This window comes from Mustela nivalis (genome assembly GCF_964662115.1).
Source record: "Mustela nivalis genome assembly, chromosome: 12".
Lineage (NCBI taxonomy): Eukaryota > Metazoa > Chordata > Mammalia > Carnivora > Mustelidae > Mustela > Mustela nivalis.
In genome coordinates this window covers 6,085,691-6,105,023 of record NC_139031.1, presented here as the reverse complement: position 1 = coordinate 6,105,023, position 19,333 = coordinate 6,085,691, and the positions used below count along the sequence as shown (strand labels likewise).

At 55.6% G+C, this 19,333-nt stretch overlaps 2 protein-coding genes across 3 annotated transcripts in view; both read left to right on the top strand.

The window, feature by feature from the left end:
- Positions 1-12,997, top strand: part of ZNF862 (zinc finger protein 862) — a 33,970-nt gene extending 20,973 nt beyond the window's left edge. The window contains exons 5-6 of one of the 2 annotated variants that reach the window (XM_082693586.1): positions 5,280-5,384; positions 6,201-9,289. In XM_082693586.1, coding sequence (XP_082549712.1) covers positions 7,478-7,975 — 498 coding nt within the window. In that variant the 5' untranslated portion in view covers positions 5,280-5,384; positions 6,201-7,477 and the 3' untranslated portion in view covers positions 7,976-9,289. Of the gene's footprint in view, positions 1-5,279; positions 5,385-6,200; positions 9,290-9,875 lie in introns of those variants that run through there. The other variant, XM_082693587.1, reaches the window with a different exon arrangement.
- A 141-nt stretch (positions 12,998-13,138) lies between these two features.
- On the top strand, positions 13,139-19,097 carry ATP6V0E2 (ATPase H+ transporting V0 subunit e2). The gene is made up of 4 exons (XM_082693588.1): positions 13,139-13,369; positions 14,557-14,604; positions 16,651-16,765; positions 17,373-19,097. The coding sequence occupies exons 1-3, from the start codon at positions 13,266-13,268 to the stop codon at positions 16,742-16,744; spliced, it is 246 nt and encodes an 81-aa protein (XP_082549714.1). The 5' UTR covers positions 13,139-13,265; the 3' UTR covers positions 16,745-16,765; positions 17,373-19,097.
- Positions 19,098-19,333: the final 236 nt, after the last annotated feature.

Sequence of the window (19,333 nt, the reverse complement as noted above, 5' to 3'; positions counted from 1 at the left end):
TACAGTAAACGATCACAAATCCAGTGGCTAGATATATGACTCATTTAGAACCTTACCATTCTGGAGGTCAGAAGTCCAGATGGGCTCAGCTGGGTTCTCTGCTTAGGGTCTCACATGGCCAAAGTCAGGGTGTCCATCAGACTGGCTAGGAGGCTCTGGGAAGAATCACTGCCAGCCGCATTCGGGTCATTGGCAGAATTCAGTTCCTTTCAGTTGTAGGACTGAGGTCCCCGTTTGCTGGCTGGCTTTCCCCAGGCAGCATTCTCAGCTCCTACAGGCCGCTCTCTCGTCCCCTCCACATGGGCCGGTAGCCGTGTGTCAATCACTGCTAGTGCTCTGAAGATCCACCTGGCTCTGCTTTTCGAGGGCTGATGTGGTTGGCGGAAGTCACCCAGATAGCCTCTCTTTGGCCACGTAACGTCACATAATCACGGGTGTGGTGTCAGGGCACACGTTCCAGCCAGACCGTAAGGAGTGGGGGTGAGGAAAGGCTGGGGTCCGGGAGCTCGTGTTAGAATTCTGCCCACCCCAGGGGAGAATGTCCTTTTTCTTGAGTGATGCGTGCCGAAACATTTCAGGGTAAAGTGGGCATGAAACAATTTCCTCTCAACGGTTTAGAAAAATATTGCCTCTTTATTATTTATATATTATTCATACACATACACAGAGGGGGCAAAAGGGGGGGAAGGCACAAGAACACAAGAGCGTGATAGGGCAAATGAGACAAAATGTTAATGATTGGAGTTCTTCGTATTATTATTGAAGCTTTTTAAAATTCTAAATTTTTTTTATTATTGAAACTTTAAAAAAAAATTTCTACTTATTAGTTGACAGAGAGAAAGAAAGCACGATCAGGGGGAGGGGTAGAGGGGTAAAGGAGGGAAAAATAGGCTCCTCGTGGGGCAGGGAACCCCTCGTGGAGCCCATCCAAGCACCCCGGGATCATGACCTGAGCCGAAGGCAGATACTTTGCCAACTGAGCCACCCGGGTCCCCTATTGAAACTTTTTTAATGGGTTTTAAGCGCTACAGAAATGTACACCCTCCCCCCAAATTAGGAAACAAAAGTGTAGTCTTTGTGTAGTAGTTAAAAATCTGGCCTTCAGCTAAAGCTAAAGTTTCTCTTCTCTCCCTCCTCCTGGCCCAGGTGTGGAATCTGGAATGTTGTGGTAGGAAGGAGGAGGTCCTCCTCGTCCTCCTCGTCCCCCCTGGGCTGGTTCCATGAGTTCTGCTGTGTCCTGGCTGGGAGCAGTGGTGGGTGAATGGGGGGCAGAGGTACACAGGAGGTTGGGACTGTGGAAAGCTGATTCTCTGGGTGAGTGTGGGTTCTCCGCGTCCCCGCCATCACTCGCCGCGGTCCCCTCTACACCAGCGAGCGTCTCCTTTGGCAGTCAGCCCCACGGGGGCTCATTCTTGGGCTCCCAACAGACAGTCGGGGGGCAGAGTCCTTTGAAGTGTGAAGTGGCTCCAGGCTTCTCTTTCCCCCTGGGGCCACATCCGGACCACGGAAGACATATCCTTTCCTTCGACAGACCCTGGGAATGTAGGCTGTTCCCAACGTGGCCACCACGAAGGAGCCCATCTGTCAGATTCTGCCTTCAGTCTTCTGCAAGCCTGGATTCAGGAGGAGCCCCATAGTCCAGGGGACAGGACAGGATGTCATTCCTTAGGCTTAAAGTCAGGGGAAAGCAGCTCACACCACCGCTCCCCATGGTGGTGAGGGGGGCTCACGGTACAACAGACGTCTCTTTCCAGAAACATCTCTAATATCCAGCTTCCTGACCTCTTCACTTCCAGTGCTCCGACTACTTCTTTCCGTCGAGGGCTAGGGTCACAGCCCTGTGTTTCGGCCACCCTCTTATCCAAGTCAGGCCTCAGTGATCTAGCTTTCAGATGGGGGACAGTTGGCTCCTATCTTTTTAGACCTTGAGCAAAACAGGCAGACAGACTGACTCACACTTCAATTTCCTGTTGCATGTGTTTATCGCGGCTCCTGATTTGTTGATTTTACATGGATACTCCCTCTTGATTCCTACCATGGAAGGTGAAGATCCAGCCATCTTCGTTACCCCGGGCCCCCACTCTGTCCCTCTACCATCTCAGAACAAGAACATCGCACTTTCTTGATGAGTTCAATGTAAATTGTTTGCCTGATTATGATTATGATTACTTATTTCTGATCAAAGTGACGTATTAGGATGATTTTCCTTTGTTGGAGGATGTTTCCCCCCCGAATTGAAATATTTTCTTATTTTTTATTTTGCTAGTTTTCTGTCTTCTCCACAAATTTTTTAGTATTATTTTAAATTAACATATAATGTATTATGTGCCCCAGGGGTACAGGTCTGTGAGTCATCAGGCTTACACACTTCACAGCACGCACCGTAGCCCATTCTTCTCAACGATTCTTCTCCGGCTCTCCCAGGGAGTTATAAAATTCCTCTGAAGAGTCTTTGTGCCTTGATCAGGCATCCTGCGATGGATCAACTTCCCTTTCCCTGGGGACGTCTGTTATGGAGTCCAGTCCTCCCACTCCGTCTACACTGGTTTTTCCTTAGGTCTACACAGCTGTGGCCTCACACTTCCCTTTGTCCCACTCCCATCCCCCGGCTTCTTCCAGGTTTATATCTTCATTTCACTGGAGCTCAGCCTCCAGGAACTTCCCAAGAAAGGGCACGCGGGAGGCATGCCTTACTCTGCCCTTAGAGTTGGAAGGTTGGGCATAGAATTCTAGGTTGGAAGGAGTTTTCCTCAGTATTTCGAAAACATTGCCTTCAGGTTTTACTGGTGTTGAGGAATTTAAATGCCTTTTTATAACTAAATCTTTGAACACAGCTGATTTTTTCTACTCTGAAAGGCTCTAAGATTTAGTCCAGTGTTCTGAAGGGTTTAATAATATCAGCGACGTTTCACTTCTCATCTTGGGCGTCTGGTGCTTTCCTTCGAAGCGAAAACTCGCGTTTTCCAATTTGGGGAAATGTTCTTGTAGGACTTCTTCTTATCGATTTTCTCTTTCTTTCTTCCAGAAAGTCCTGTTAGTCAGACTTCCTAAATTGAGCCTCCGGTTTTAGTTTATTTTTTTCTCCTTCTATTTTCTGCTTCTGTCTTTTTTGTTCTACTTTCTTGGAGATTTCTCAAGTTTATTCTCTAACAATTCTGTTGAATGTTTTAATTTCTTCTGTCATATTTTAATTTAATTTAATTTATTTATTTGAGAGAGAGTGTGTGCTGGGGGAGGACCAGAGAGGAGGGAGAGAACTTCCAGCAGACTCCCGCTGAGCACAGAGCCCCACACAGGGCTCGATCGCATGACCCAGCAATCACAACCTGGGCCAAAACCAAGAGTCGGCAGCCTAACTGACTGAGCTACCCAGGCGCTCCTCTTCTATCTTACTTTGAACCTCAAAGCCCCTGTTGCTCCTTTTGCGATTGACTCTCAACACTTTTCTATCTGGGAACATGAATTCTGCTTTTTAATTCTTTTTTTTTTTTTTTTAGTTCCGCTTTGTTCCCAGCAGTTTCTTAGGTCCTCTGATCCCTTTTCCTACTGATTTCATGTTAGAGGCTTGTCTTAAATAACTGTCCTGTGGCTCACCCAGGTTTCAGAGTGAAGCCTTGAGAAACCTGTCTAGCGGCTCTGCGTGGAGGCTGGGGCTCGTGAAGATGCAGATTTCCCTGCAGGTCTCACTGGAGAGCGGCAGGAGTCAGTGCCCTGTGCACCCCTGGGGCAGCGGGGAGTGCGGAGGGGCATTTCTGTTTCTCCAAAGACGACTTGCCCAAGTGCCCTGCTTGGGGTGGGCTGCCGAGCCTGGGTGTAACCTTGGCGCTGAGTAGCGCACGCATCAGAACGCAGACTGTCTCCATCACTACAGCCTTCTCCTTCCTCTCCCACCACCCCCACTCTCACTGGTCTAGAACCTTTCTGGTTCAGTTTTTCCAGGAGCTAAACCTCCATTCTCCTCCTCGGGTGAGGGTGGGCAAAGGTGGTGGCATTCTCGGTTCCCGTGGAGTAGGTGGGAAGCCCCGGGCTGGAGTGGCGTCTGCAGGCGGCGCGCCCGCCCTTCCCATCTGCCACCGCTCCTGCCACCACTCAGGGCGCCTCCAGGCCCTGAGTCTTTGGATACCCTGCAGTCAGACTCGCTTCTTTCTCCATGCTGCCCCCTTTGCCAGCTTTTGGTGTTCGGCTCTGTTCCTTCTTCTCCTTCCCTTCTTCCAAAAATGCATTAACATTTCTTTGTATTATTTTATTTTATTTTACTTTATTTTTTTTAAAGATTTTATTTATTTGACAGAGAGAGAGAAATAGTAGGCAGAGAGGCAGGCAGAGAGACAGAGGGGAGGAAGCAGGCTCCCTGCAGAGCAGAGAGCCCGATGTGGGGCTTGATCCCAGGATCCTGGGATCATGACCTGAGCCGAAGGCAGAGGCTTTAACCCACTGAGCCACCCAGGCACCCCCATTTCTTTGTATTAGTAGTAGTTGTAGTAGTAGTAGTACTCCTTGGCCCTCATCTTAGAGATGTTTTAAGAAGGATACGTGTTCTGTCTACGGCACTTTAACAATGTATGTAATTACATTTTTATAAGTGAATATATGGATACACACATGCACATGTAACAGATATAGATATATACATGCATTCCCGTGATCTGAAACCTGCGGGGTGACAGTGATGACTCTGGCCCCAGAAGCCACAGTTTGCAGTCGCTGCCATGTCCTTCTGCAGAAAGTTTATGCACACATTCACACACATACCAAAGCACATAAGTAGATACTGGTGGATTTTATTTTAAATCAAGAAAGCAATTTCTTTTCATACCCCTGAGAATATTTGTATCTTCAGTAAAGGGCAGTGCTTAACCCCAAGGCATGAATCTCTTCTGGTCAGATTTAAGATTCCGCGGCAGGTGTGGCCATTTTTAAGGGGTCTTTCGAGTCTTGTGCGGCTCTCCCATCCCTGCCCTCTCCTGCTGTTGCACCCCGTGTCCCCTCCAGACGCGCTCAGCTGACTCCTGGCTCCCACGGCTGGCCCACGGAGCTGAGGCTGTGATTCATCCTGGCCGAGGGCTGCACCTGAATCTGACCGCCTGCTGGGTTTTAGGGCTAGACTGGCACACCGGATGGGAATGTTCTCATCGTGGCCCTGGCTGCGTAGACTTTATTACGAGATAGACTTAGAGGCTGAGCTGAACATTTCGGTTTCCACGAGTAGCTTCGGGCGGGCTACCTGACTTGATGGTTCAGAGCAGTGACCTCAGTGTGACTCTCCATCCCCGCGACAGGGCCCACCGCTGCCAAACCGAACTTGATCTCAAAACTGGAACGCCGAGCTGCACCCTGGATCAAGGACCCAATTGGGCCGAAGTGAGGGAAAGGTTGTCCTCCAGGTGAGTCTTGACCTACCGAGTTCTGAAGGGCACATCCTGGGGCCTCTGTGGCCACAGCAAGTCACCCCTGTCCATTCGGTTGTCCCTGCCCCGCTCCTGTGGCACACCGGGCCTTGTGTCAGGCTCTGCTGGGCAAAGACGAGCAAGAGACTACCTCTGCCCTCCGAGTGTCAAGTAGGGGAACAGGAACAGTGCGGGACAAAGGGGGCCCTTTGATGAGCAGATGTGCTCACAGGACCCATGGTGGAGCTCACGGGGGCTCATGCGGGAGGCCTGGTTGCAAGGAGCTCTGTGACCCTCGGGCCTGGGAGCTGCCCTTCTTCCCTCCTCCTCCGGTTTCCAGGGCTAGTTCCACTGGTCTGTGCGAGCTCGCTGTTCTGCGTCTCTTAGTCGGGGCTTACTGGCTTGCTGCTGCTGCGTAGAATCCTTTCTAAGGCTCATGAGACTTACAGATGTTTAACCTCATTTTTTTGCTGCCTCAGAAGAGGATTAAAGTCACCTGTTCATCCAGTAGCAGCTATGGCCAAGGTGGCTGATTAAGCTTATGAGCTGCTGATGTCACATGATCACAGGGGGGCTGCGGGGGTAGAGACGGAGAGCCCACAAGGATAGCACACATGTCCCCGGGAGCAGGCTGACTTGCACAGATGATAGTGCGGAAGGGTTTAAAGAGAAGTCACAGATGATCTCTAGAAAGGTAGATAAATCACACTCAACTCTGCATGAGGGACACTCAGTAAATTGGGATGTCTTCACTGAGGGGAGGCTGCAGAGTTTTGGGCAGCAAAACCAAGCTCATTTTTATTTGTTGCAAAGGGAAGAAGGAGATGGGGGCCAGAAGAGAGGCGGACACACAAGCTTTGCCCATAGACTCTCCCGTGCCTCCAGCAGCTCCTCTGGAGACACGTAGCTCCTACTGCAATTCCAGCCTTTGTGCAGTCGGAGCAGATGGCCCTGGGATGATCAAGAGAACGTACAGACCCCGTTCCATTCAGAGGTCATGGTTTGGGCAGTTCCCATGGTTAGTAATCGACCCAAAGGAGACCAAGCTCTTCTGCTCAGCTTGCAAAGAAAGACGGAGTCTCCACGACCAGTCGTCACGGTTAGTCCAAGGTTACACGGGGCCTTTTAAAGTGGAGACTTTAAAATACCACGAGGTCAGCAAAGCACACCAGCTCTGTGTCAACACTGTCGAAATCACCGAGGACGCGCCTCCCGCCGCTCTGGTCCCGGAGATGTCCGGTGACCTGATGGCGAGCATGGGCTACCTCTTCAACGCTGCCTACTCCATCGCGTACCACTCGCGGCCCCTGAACGACTTCGAGAAGATCCTGCAAGTCCTCCAGAGCACCGGGACCATGATTCGGGGCAAGTACCGGAATCGCACAGCCCGCACGCAGCTCATCCAGTACATCTCCGAGACCCTAAGGAAGGAGATCCTCGAGGACGTCCGAAACTCGCCGTGCACGAGCGACGAGCGACGAGCGTGCTGCTGGACCGCTGCGCGGACGCCTCGGACCAGGCCTGTCTGGGGATTTATCTCCGCTACTTTAAGGGGACGGAGGTGAAAGAGTCGTACATCACCTTAGCCCCTCTCTACAGTGAGACGGTGGACGGCTACTTCGAGACCGTGATCTCTGCCCTGGATGAGTTGGACATCCCCTTCCAGAAGCCTGGCTGGGTGGTGGGCCTGGGAACCGACGGCTCCGCTGTGCTGAAAAGTGGTGGAAAAGTTCCAAGAGGTCATCCCCCAGCTGCTGCCCGTCCACTGTGTCGCCCACCAGCTGCACCTGGCCGTGTTGAACGCGTGTGGGGGCATCGATCTGGTGAAGAAGTGTGACCGGCACATTCGTAAGATTTTCAAGTTCTGTCAGTCCTGGAGCAAGAGGCTGAGGGAGCTGCAGGAGGGCGCGGGGCCCCTGGAGCAGGAGATCCTCCGTCTCAAGGACCTGAACGCCGTGTGCTGGGTGGCCAGCAGGAGGCGCACGCTCAACACGCTTGTCGTGAGCTGGCCGGCCCTGGCTGGGCACCTCCAGCCTGTGGCGGAAGCTGGGGGCCAGACGGGGCCCAGGGCCAAGGGCCTGCTGAAGCTGATGAAGAGCTTCCACTTCGTCAAGTTCTGCCACTTCCTTTTGGACTTCCTGAGCATCTACAGGCCCCTGTCGGAGGTGTGCCAGAAGGAGATGGTGCCGATCACAGAGGTGAACTCGGCGCTGGGACGGGCCTACGCAGCCCTGGAGGCCCTGCGACACCAGGCGGGTCCCAAGGAGGACGAGTTCAACGCCGGCTCCCGAGAGGGGTGGCTGCACGGCATCTGCCTGGACAGACAGGAGGGGGCGGGGCAGCGCTTCGGGGCGGACCGGGAGAAGGTGATGGTCACGGGGATCGAGTACCTCCAGCGAAGGTTTGACATGGCCCGGGCCCCGCAGCTCAAGAACATGGAGGTGTTTGACACTGTAGCCTGGCCAAGTGGGCTGGAACTGGCCAGTTTCGGGACCGAGGATATTCTGGCCCTTGCCAGGTCCTTCGCGAGCTCTCGCTCCCCACAGGATACAGCAAGGAGGCGCTCCTGGAGGAGTGGCTGGGCCTGAAAGCCCTGGGCAGGAAGCTCCCGTTCTTCATGCTCTGTAAGAACGCCCTGGCGCAGGGCTGCCGCTTCCCGCTGCTGAGCAGGCTCTTGGCCATCGTGGTCAGCGTGCCCGTGTCCACTGCCTGCTGCGAGCGGGGCTTCAGTGCCATGACCCAGATCAGGACCGATGAGAGGACCAAGCTCTCCAGTGAGGTGATCAACATGCTCATGATGACAGCGGTGAACGGGGTGGCCGTCACGGAGTACGACCCACAGCCTGCCATCCAGCACTGGTACCTGACCTCCTCGGGCCGGCGGTTCAGCCACGTCTATGTGTGCGCCCAAGTGCCGCCCCGTAAGCACCAGTGACAGGGTCTCCCGGTGCAGGAGAGCAAGGGAAGCCAGTCTGAGCTTCGTGATCCCACGCTGACCTTGCAGTCTGGGACAGTCTGGCAATGGCAGCTGTCACCTGAGGCTTGGTCTTGAGTGTCCCCAGTGGGTGCTCCAGAGGTGACCCGTGCCCTCAGCTTCTAATCCAGAGAGGGAGTCGGGGCACGCGCGTGTGCACACACACACACACACACACACACCCCAACCGGCAGGGCGTCCGGCTTGGAGTGTGTATCTTCCTAGCCCGTCTGCCCCAGGCTCAGATTCTGGCTCTGCTCACTGCTGGTGACCTCGGGCCAGCTCACCTTGTGCTTTGGTGTTTCTCCGGCCGAGGACATAGCATCTGGCAGGGGATGCCAGTGGCACCCTGTGGAGGTCCAGCCCACTGCCCCACATAACCGGAGCACAGAGCAGGGGACAGGCGAGGGCAGCGAGAGCACGTTCTCCACAGGGCTGGGTAGACTCTTTCGGGAAGGAAGAAGTCAGTGCGGTGGCCAGGTTGCGGAGAGGCCTGGGGCTTGCCGGGTGGGGAGGCGTCCTTGACGAGCGGGCCTCACTGTCCCCCCAGAGCGCTAGGCTGGAGGGCCGGCGTCGGACCTGGCTGGAGGGGAAACTACTCTCTGTGGCAGGGGAGTTACTGGATCTGAGGCAAGACATTTTCCTCAGTCCAAGTAGTCCTGGAAAACCAAAGAGGCTCTCCAGGCTGTTCACGTTTTATTTCCCAGCAACAGCAGTGAAGTTTCTTCCTTGACACTTTCTTATTTCTGGAAACCTTCCAGCGCTTGTGCTCTCGTGGGCTGCTGCCGGGTCTGTGGTCAGCAGGGGACCGGGTCTCAGGATTGACAGAGGCTCCTCAGGAAGCAGGGTGCCCCGGCCCCATTGCTGGGCAAGGCGAGGGGCCCAGGCTCAAAGTGGAGAGAAGAGACGGGGGGCCGGGGTGGGGAGGCAGGCGGCGCGTCCTCCACGCACGCATTCGCTGCGTGAGCTGCTCCCCGCATCCAGTCCTGTGGGGGTGAAAGAGAAAGACCTTCTCGGGTGTGTTCTCACTGGCGTAGAGGGCTTGGTACCCCTGAAGCAAATAGAGGACACCACCCAGTTGGATAGGATAAGGCCCTCCTTCCTAGGCTGGGTTCTCAACCTCTGCCCTGTCGGCACTGAGGGCCGGATCACTCCTTGCCGTGGTACCTCGCCTGTGCCTGGTGGGATCTTCAGCTTCCCTGACCTGCACCCTGTACACCCACTGGGTCCCCAGAGCAATCACCCAGCTGTAGTGATCAGAAGTGTCTCCAGGCATTGCCATGTGTCCCCGGGAGGACAGAGTCGCCCTGGGTGTGACCGACGCCCCAGGGTGAGAGAGACCAGAGCAGGACTAGAGCCGGCCTGCCGAGGGCAGCCGCTGTCCCCTCTCTAGCCTGCTCTGCGTGCGGTCCTCACCGAGCATACCTTGGGGTACAGCTGACATGGGAAGGGAATCGTCATCCAGTCTGTTCTCCCCTCGGGGTGACTGTGGGTTCTCTTTCCTCTCGCACAAGGAGCAGGGCTCAGGAAGGAGAGGACGGGGCCACTCTTTATGGAGGAGGCTGTGACCCAGAAGCCACCCATTCCAGCCTACAGGGAGCCAGCGGAGATCCCGAAGGACTGCACTGTGGACCCTCCTGACAGATTCCTGTACCCCCACACCCCCACACCAGCCAAGAGGCCCCTGAGCTGTCCTGACAGAGAGCTCCCATAGGACTCCTTGGGATTGCCTTGGAGACCCCCCTGCTGCCCTGCCCCTTGGGATCGTGGTGACAGGCTCTCTGTAGAATCTAGGCTGCTCTAGAATCTTCCTTTGCGGGGACTCTGTAAGTACCAGGAAGTGGGCAGTGACAAGCCGGTTAAGCCCATCTCCCAGAGACGCAGGGTAATCAGGAGCAGAAGCCTGTTTACCAAGGCCCCCCTTGAAGCAGCGGTGACCCCACAGCACTGAAACAGGCAGAAAGGTTCCCATCTCAGATTCATCTGCAAGGTGCTTCAGGAAATGATCCTATCAGGAAAGAGGTCACCCCATGTTCTGGGGGCAAGAGGACTTCTCTGAAATGGGAGAGACTATTGGGGGTAAGGGCTAAAAGGAGCCCCTCAGCCCCCCAGGATGGGGCGGGAGCATTCCAGGGAGGCGGTGGCACGGAGGAGGTGCCTGGGGACCGGCGGAGGGTGACCAGGCTCTGGGGACAACTGGCCTGGCTCTGGGATCTATCACCCCGGCTCCATGGCAGACACAGGGAAGCCTCCACTGCAGACGGGAGACACAGCAGAGAATTCCTCCCCCTCCTCCAGGGCCTCCCTTAGGATGAGCCAAGCAAAACCCTCTACACAAAACCCTCAAGAGAGGCCGCCTTCCTGTAGCCCCAGGACCACGGAGGAAAGTCTTTCTGGGGGTGAGCTGCTTCCTCTCAGCGGTGGCAGCCCTTCTGTGTGACCTGCACCAGTGCTGGACGTGAACCCGGGCTCTAGAGGGGCGGACACGTTCACGCTTGCCCCGGGGAGGCTTACGGTCCAGCCCCAGCTCTGCTGCAGGCAGAGGTTCAATCATAATTGATCCCTTCCTCTTTTCTGTGCCTCAATTTCCCTCTCCGTGACATGGCAGCAGAGAATCCAAGTGCCAGCTGGCTCCTGGGCTGCAGGCGGTGCCTCCAGCTCCCATAAAGACAGACATCAGGTGGCATAGAACGGACTTAGCTGCCTTCAGCCCTTGTCCTTGTCCCTTGGTACCAACGTCCTTACTGTGGGAAGATGAGCTCCCTAAGTGTGCCACTCTTCCCAAAGTTGCGCTGGGTCCCAGCCTAGGAATCACTAGGGGTGCTTGTTAAATATGGCCCCCCATACATGCCTGATCAGATCCGTGGGACTGGGGCTCACGGATGGTCCATTGTCCACAGGATCCTCTAGGAACCTTGTGGGCCCAACTCAAACTTGAGGACCCCCACCCCATCTCCCCTGTCTCCCAGAAGTAAAGCACTTTCCCCTCCAGGGCAGCTTCATTTTAGGGGCAGGATCTGAAGCTGCTCACCTGGTGGGGAAGATGTGGGGCCCAGGTCCTGCCTTCCCAACCATGGGTGGGAAATGGGTTGGTTAGAGGGAAAAGCTTCTTCACACACACACCCCACTTTTCGAGTTTCAGACAGGCCAGAAGTGGTGCTGCGTCCCAGCCTCGCACCTGGCGTCCCTGTCCTGTGCTCCAAGTACAAGGTGTCTGGCCCTCAGCCAGCAGTCTGTCCTCCTCCCAGTCCTAGGGTGGTGCTGGGATCCAGTGTCCCCCAGTACCTGATGTTTCCGACTCTCCCTTCCTGCCCCCCACCCTTAGCACTTAGCCTTAGTGCCCTCACCTTTCTGTTTTCAGCCGTGGGCTTGAATTCGCCCTCACTCTCTGCCTTTGATTTAGCCTGTGGAAATGTCTCTCTCCCAGTCCCGTGGTCTGAGGTATACCACGGGCCCCTGCAGCTGCAGCTGTGGCCACCCCATGGAGATAGGAGCCCGGCCCTCCCTCCCCCATCCACATAAGGTTCTATGGGGAGTTCAGGGATCTGCCCAAGGCTAGGTGTTGTGGGTGTTGAGTTGGTGGGATGGAAGAGAGAAAGACCCTTCAAAGTGGGGGTTGTCACCCTACACCCTATTCCTAGATTCCAAATTGAGGTGACTTTCTGGCAAGCCTCCTCCCCATAGCCTCTTCCATTCTTTAAGAATCCTCAGAGCACGAGGCCAGTCCCTCCAGCAGTGTTGTGAGTTCCACACACACAATGCCCTGTGCCGCTCTAGGCACGGAGGTGGAGGCCAGGTAGGGAAGCATCTGGCCTCCACATCCATGTACTAAGGAAGACCGCACTGCCAGCTTTTGAGAAGGTTGGGCCCCTTGGAGGAGGCGACTAAAAACACTGTTTGTCATAGAGATTTGCACTATCCACATTTCTCGTGGGGTGCAGGCGTGCTAGCTAATGGCGAAGACGACTACCCACCTTTTTGTGCAGGACCCAGGACTGACACACGGTGAGCACCAGCCTGAGCTCTGTTTTGTTTCAAGACACTCCCTGCATTTTAAACCCAGGGCCTGGAGATGCCCTTGTTGGAGAGCCATCCTATTTTTGCCTTGCAAGAGAGCGAACTGAAGGGCATGGGGAATAGAAGGGGTGAGGCGCTGCCAGAGTCCTAGCTACGCCCCCACCCTCCTTCCCCTCCTGTAATCTTCATAGCATCCCCTCTGATCCTGGCATTCCCCCCATCCCTACCCCCACCCCATAGCTGCTGCCCACAGCGTCTGACGTTCTGAATTAATCCGCAGTATAACCGATGGTTGATTCCAGTAGCCATAGAGACGGGGCAGGAGGGAGGGACCTCAGCCCCCACCCCCCACCCACCCCCCGTCCTTGCCAGACACCTTAGTGTAATCTACTCCCGACCTCTGCTTCTCTCTCAAGCACATGTGGAGTTCCTAGGGTGCTAAGTATTCGGCAAGACAGTGTGAAGATGGGCCAATTGCCTGGCGCAGGTGTCGGTCAGCAAGGGATGCTCAGGGCGTTTGGCAAGGGGAGGTCCTCTCCTCTTCTGGTTTCAATGAGGGGCAAACGAGGTTTAAAAAACCATTTTAATTCTCAGCATTTTGCTACCTGAATAAAGCTGAGTTTATTTGGACACACGTCTCTGCCCTGTAAATCCCGCGGGTCAGAGCGGATCAGAAGCTGATCCAAGCTACCTAAACCCGGCGGCTCGGAAGGCCCGCCCCCGCCCGAGAGACGCGCTCGCGCCTGCGCGGGGCCGACTGCGCGCGCTCCCGTGGGCCGCCGGGTCCTGCTGCGCATGCTCGGCGCCCACCGCCCGTCTGGGACCCCGCGCACCCGAGCGTCTGCAGTTCGGCGCTGCACCCCAGCCTGGGCAACCCGCGCCCGGCCATGACGGCTCATTCCTTCGCCCTCCCGGTCATCATCTTCACCACGTTCTGGGGTCTCATCGGCATCGCCGGGCCCTGGTTCGTGCCCAAAGGACCCAACCGCGGGTAAGGATGGCGCGCGGGCCCGGCCTCCCTGCGGACCCCTCCCCGGGCGGCGGCGGCCCCCTCCCAGCCAGTGATGCTAGAGGCCGAGGCTGGCGTCTGGTACGGTTTGCCTACCCCTCGCCGGCAGTGACCTTGAGCGAGTGTTACCCCTTCAAGCCTCGCTTCCTTCATAGGTAAAATGATGCTGATACCTGCCTTCTAAGGCTGCGGTGAGGGTTACCCGAGATAATGCTTGCAAAACCCTTACCAGCCCGTCGCACGTGTTATGTATTGAATAATTTTTAGCCGGTATTACTGTTTTTTGAAGGGCCCCTAGCAGATTTCTGTATCGGTTGCACCGTTTATCAGCGTCTACATCATTTTACCCTTGGTTAGGAAGTGCTGTCTCCTCTTGATTACAAGTTCCTCTGGATGAATTGTCTCCTTCGTCACTGTAGATCTACGAGGCTTAGTAATGTGGAAGGAATGGATCAAATGTAATTTTCTGGCACTTTCAGGTGCTTTAGACCAGGGGTCCTGGGGTCTGGTCTGGATTAGGTTAAGCTTTGGCTGGAGGCTGCTTGGACATATGGGCGCGGTCTCTGGTCTTCAAGATCTGCAGGGCCCAGGGTCCCACCACATGACTTTGTGAACCACTTTAGTCTCTCACCTCTCCTGCAAACCCTGGTGAGTTCTGTCCAACCGAAGTCTCTCCTGCTGCATTTTAAGCCTCTGTCTCCAGTCCTCTTTGTGTGGACACAGGTAGCTAGTCCCTGCTCCCTTTATAACCACTAACGCTGCCTCAGAAATGACTCACGAGCCCCTTGCCTCCTGCCAGCTTCTGTTTTCCATGCCGGTGCCCCATGAAGTCTGGCTGCATGGTGGGATGCTACCAATGCAGCTGGGGGGGACGGGCTGGGGGTGTAACACGAAGATGGAGAAAGAGTGGGTGTGGAGAAGGAGATGAAGGGAGTTCGTAACACAACTTGGATGGGGGGCAAGACGTGTTTCCCCTGAGGTGACCCTTGGAGTTTTTATCTTCTGTCTTAACAATTCTCATCCTGAATAGAACTCAGCCTCCTGTGTTCAGTGGCATCGGGAAGGGGCAGGAAAGGGGCCAACCCCAGGAGCTCTTTCTCTGGCCCCGGCCAGGCCTTTGGAGGGTGCTGGTTCCCCCCATCCTGACCTGCCTGTCTCTTCCATTGCAGAGTGATCATCACCATGCTGGTGGCCACCGCGGTCTGCTGTTACCTCTTGTGAGTACTGCTCCCCGGCTCACAGTCGTCCCTCCTCCCCCTCGTCCCCCTCTCCCCTCTGTCCTGGTGGTGACAGATTCCACTTCTTTTTTTTTTTTTTTTTAAGATTTTCTTTATTTATCAGAGAAAGTGGGCGAGAGAGCGAGCACAGGCAGACAGAAAGGCAGGCAGAGGCAGAGGGAGAGGCAGGCTCCCTGCTGAACAAGGAGCCCAATGTGGGACTCGATCCCAGGATGCTGGGATCATGACCTGAGCTGAGGGCAGCTGCTTAACCAACTGAGCCACCCAGGCGTCCCCAGATTCCACTTCTTAAAGGCTGAGTCCATAAAGCCTGGGAGAGAAGGCGGTTGGGGACAGCAGAGAGAGCGATGGGCTGGAAATCGTGGGCCCCGGGGTCCACTTCCAAATGCGTCACCTGAATAGGCTTTGTCTGGTCCGTAGGCTGCAGTGGGCCAGCTGGGTCCGGGCATCAGAATCTCCTGGAGAGAGTGTAAAATGCAGCTTTTAGCCCCATGCCCTAGACCCACTCAATCACAGTTTGCAAAGGTCTGCACTTTGGAGTCCGTATTTTTAATCCTTGCTCCTGGGTGTCTGCGACACAGCCGGTTTTGAACCACCAGATGGGGCGGTAGTCTTCTAACTTGGGACAGGGGGGCCCTGGGGATGTCGAAGAAGAGTTCCAGGGGATCCAAGGACCTGGACAGGGTGAGGGAGTCAGCGTTCAGGTCCCGAATGTTCAGATGTTCTCTTCCTAAAACTGCCATTCACCATAGCCCCTCCCCCATTAGAAGAAAGGACACCTCTCCTTCCACCCAGGCCTCTCACGTCACCTTGCTGCATGTTTAAATCATCCTACCTGCCAACCCAGGGAATAAGGCCAAGTTCTGGTTTTGAGGGAAGCCCCTCCCGTGAGCACTCAAGCCACATGAAGCCTGTGTGGCTTCCCATCATCCTGGGTCTCAGCCACTCTTTTTGTGGGTCAGGCTTGACATAGCTGGGGTGTTCTGAATTCCGAACAGTCAAAACAGGACAGGTAAGAGCGATGAGCTACTGATTCTTCGAAAGGTGACAGACTGTTTTAAATTAAATGGAATAACAAACCGATAAACGAAAGTGCCTAGAAAATTTCTCAAGACTACCAAATTCATCAAAATGCATAGCATAAGGCCCACCCTTAAAAAAAATCTGCTTTCAAAAAAAAAAAAAAAATCTGCTTTCAGATTTGGGTTATGTTTTTTAGTTAAAACCTGTTTTATAGGGGCGCCTGGGTGGCTCAGTGGGTTAAAGCCTCTGCCTTCAGCTCAGGTCATGATCCCAGGGTCCTGGGATCGAGCCCCACATCAAGCTCTCTGTTCAGCAGGGAGCCTGCTTCCTCCTCTCTCTGCCTACCTCTTCGCCTACTTGTGATCTCTCTCTGTCAAATAAATAAATAAAATCTTAAAAAAACCCCAAAACCAAACCTATTTTATCTAATTGGATCACGAACTATTTATTGCTATTAGCTGGTTCTCTCCTTTCACTTTATCTAATGTTAACAATTTTCGACCTCCTATTAACAACAAAAAAATTAAACTTGTTAAAAATAATGATGACTGCTAGATGTGCCCTTACATACACAGGAGTGTACGGTTTTCACAGTTCTCCCCAGACAGAGCATCTCTAGACCTGTTGTGCTGTTCCTCGGGCCTTCGGGGATTGGCAGAACGTCCTCATCCGTCCCAAGGAAGGCCTCGGAGGGGCTGCAGTTCGCTGGCTCGGAGACCGGGACGGAGCGGGCGGTGGCTGGGAACCGGGCCATGCTCTGGCTGTGCACGATCACAAACACCAAATGGACATCTGGGGAAAGGAGGCTGGCTTCTGAGCAGGGCATAGAGGTGGAGGAGGGGGGCAGCTTAAGAGAATGCTGGGCCTAGAAATTATGTTGGCAACACATCAGCTCGGGGATGATGCTGATGACAAAACCCGTGGCCGGGTTGGCATGTGACCAGAGGCAGAGCCAGGGTCCCGCCGCGTCCCGGCTCACCCTCGCTGTGCTGTCCCTGGCAGCTGGCTCATCACTATCCTGGCCCAGCTGAACCCCCTTTTCGGGCCGCAGCTGAAGAATGAGACCATCTGGTACGTCCGCTTCCTGTGGGAGTGACCACTGCCGCTTCGGCCGCAGGTACCGGGGGCCCAGGCCGTGCGGGTGGGAAAGGGGACTGAGGTGTGGGAGAAGAGCTGGCAGGGCAGTCATTAGAGTTTCTGTTCGCGTTCTTTTATTCTGTTTTTTTATTTGAGAGCGAGATCACAGACCGGGGGGTGGGGGAGGCCGAGGGAGGAGTAGCAGGGAGCCTGATGCGGGACTCGACCCCAGGACTCTGGAATCATGACCTGAGCCCCCAGGTGCCCTAAGAGTTCGTACTTAGACTCAGGCTCTCATTTACTGGGCGAGAAAAGACAAAGACGCAGAGCGCCTGGTACTGTCCCCGCGGGGTGCCATACAGGGCGTCAGGGACCGAGGGAAGACCAGGGTCCTCGGGCAACAGCTGAGGCTGAGCCATGGTGGTGGGTTCGGGCGCTGCAGACAGGGGGGCGGGGTGCAGCATCTCTTCTGGGTGAGGGAGCGTTGGGGCACAGGGCCATGAGACGCTGACCGGAGAGAGGGACCGTTGAAGTGGGCCGAGTGGCCGAGGCGGAGGCAGGAACAAGGAAGTTCTCCAGGGAGGATGTTGGGGGGGGGGGGGTCTCCGCAGCCAGGAGGTGACCTCTTCATGTGATGTGCTTTTCAGGTGCCCCAGCTCCCTGGATGACTTTGGCTGTCCTGTCCCCGACGACCCCTTTGTCCCCACCCTCACAGCTGTATCTGGGTCCCTCCCTGGCTTCCTCCCCCAGGACCTGCCTGGTTCTAGCAGCTCCTGCCTTCTCCATCTGGTCTGGGCCTCGGGAAGCCCGGAGCTGAGTCGGGCTGGAGCAGAGGATACCAGCCCTCAGACTCCCCCTGCTCCTCCCGAGGAGACCTCGGGCAGGAGCTGACGGGGGTGGGACTTGCCTTTTACCAGCGAGGCAGCCTGTCCTGTGGAGAAGCGGTGTCCAGCCCGGATGCGCCAAGCCCAGGTCGGGCTGGACCAGGGAGAAAGCCCCGGACGGGGAGTCCGCTGGTTCCCATCAGCTCTGCCATGGTCCTGATGTGCGACCCCGGGTAGCATCTCTGCCTCCGGGGGCCTCCTTGTCCGTGACACGGAGAGACCCGATCGGGGTGTCACAAAGGCCTTTCCTGGAATTCTTTAATTTTCAGACACAGATAGATGTGAAATTTCTTAAAAAGTTGAAGTAACGGAAAAAACACTCACACGCAAAAAGCAGCATAGTGATTTGGATCAGAATTGAAACCAGTATGTTTAGGATTCTTTATCGTCCTAAAGTCACTAAAACGGGCTTGCTACAAAAGTTCTATCTCCTTAGAATATCCTCTCCCCCCTGTCTCCGTCCCTCCTCTGCGGGGAAGCTCCGTGCTGTCTGGAGCTGTCTGAGCCCGGCCCCAGGCCTGGAGTCCCTCACTGGATGGCAGGGGAGTGGGTCTCAGAGCCCCCTCCCGCCAGTGGCAGCAACTAGGTCACCTGGAGTCAGAGAGGCTGAAGAGAAACAGGCGTGGGTGAGCTTTGGGTGCCCCTGTGGCCCTCTGGGCCCGTGCTGGCCCCGAGGCCTGCACCAGACCTGTCCGCCCCAGAGTGGCCTGGGCTCTGCGCTGGGAAGGGGAGGGTGGCGGAGCGCCAGCGGACGAGGTCTGGAAGGCAGAACGTGCAGGCACCAGACCAGAGGAAACCCAGGACCCCCACCTGTGCCCTCCTCCCAGGAAATTTGCAGCTGAGAACTCAGGCACCCCGCACCCCCCAGCCCTGCCGCATTGCCCCCGGGGGAAGACGCCAATCTTGAATATTTATTGACTGTATTTATGGGATGCGCGTTCCGTTTAGTGGGCATTATCTTTGGAACAGTGGTCAGTTGCGATGCGTCTCACATAAATTTCTTGGTTCTGGGCTTGGCCTGTTGCTCAGAACTCTGGCTCGGGCCTCCCTTTGACGTCCCGCCACGCCCCCTTTCAGACTCCCTTCCTGTCCTGACCTCTGCGGGCCTCCTGGAGTGGGGGATGTTGAGCCTGGGTGGTCCTGAGAATCTGATTGCGTCCAGTGGCTCGTGAAGGTGGCCAGGTCCTGGCTGAGGCCGAGTTTGCTGGCTGCCGTGCCCCTGTCCGCCCAGTTCCCACGTGCTCAGTGGGTAGATCGGGGGACACGGGGATGGAGGCGTGGAGCTGCAGGTCTGGATCGTGGACACTGAAAATGACATTCTCCTGTGACCTGGAGGAGAAGGTACGGCCACCCCGGCTTCTGCCCAGAATCTGTCCTGGCAGAAGGAAGACACAGCAATGTTCCAGCAGATCTCTGACCCCGACTCCTCTGTACCCCAGATACAGAGCACGCAGCCCCTGAGCCTGGGCAATAAAGCAGGTCTCCAGATCTCCAGAGTGTGGCCTGCCTCATTCCTGAATACCTGAATGCACCCACCTGCCTGCTCCCGGGCAGTGACCAGCCACCGGCAGGGGGCTGGAACCCAATGAGCAGGAAGGACTGGCCCTCCAGGGCTGGGGAGTGCAGTTCACGGGCAGGGGGTGGGGGGCAGTGTAAGAGGTTTGGGGGTGCGGAGGCTTGGGGACAAATGAGGGACTAGACCATCAAGGGCCTGGACACTCTCT

What these genes read in the sequence shown, in the direction of transcription:
- ATP6V0E2 (XM_082693588.1), top strand. Translation starts at nt 13,266, where the DNA reads ATGACGGCTCATTCCTTCGCCCTCCCGGTCATCATCTTCACCACGTTC. An exon ending in CCCAAAGGACCCAACCGCGG is followed by an intron (nt 13,370 to 14,556) that starts GTAAGGATGGCG and finishes CTTCCATTGCAG; the next exon opens with AGTGATCATCACCATGCTGG. An exon ending in GCGGTCTGCTGTTACCTCTT is followed by an intron (nt 14,605 to 16,650) that starts GTGAGTACTGCT and finishes TGTCCCTGGCAG; the next exon opens with CTGGCTCATCACTATCCTGG.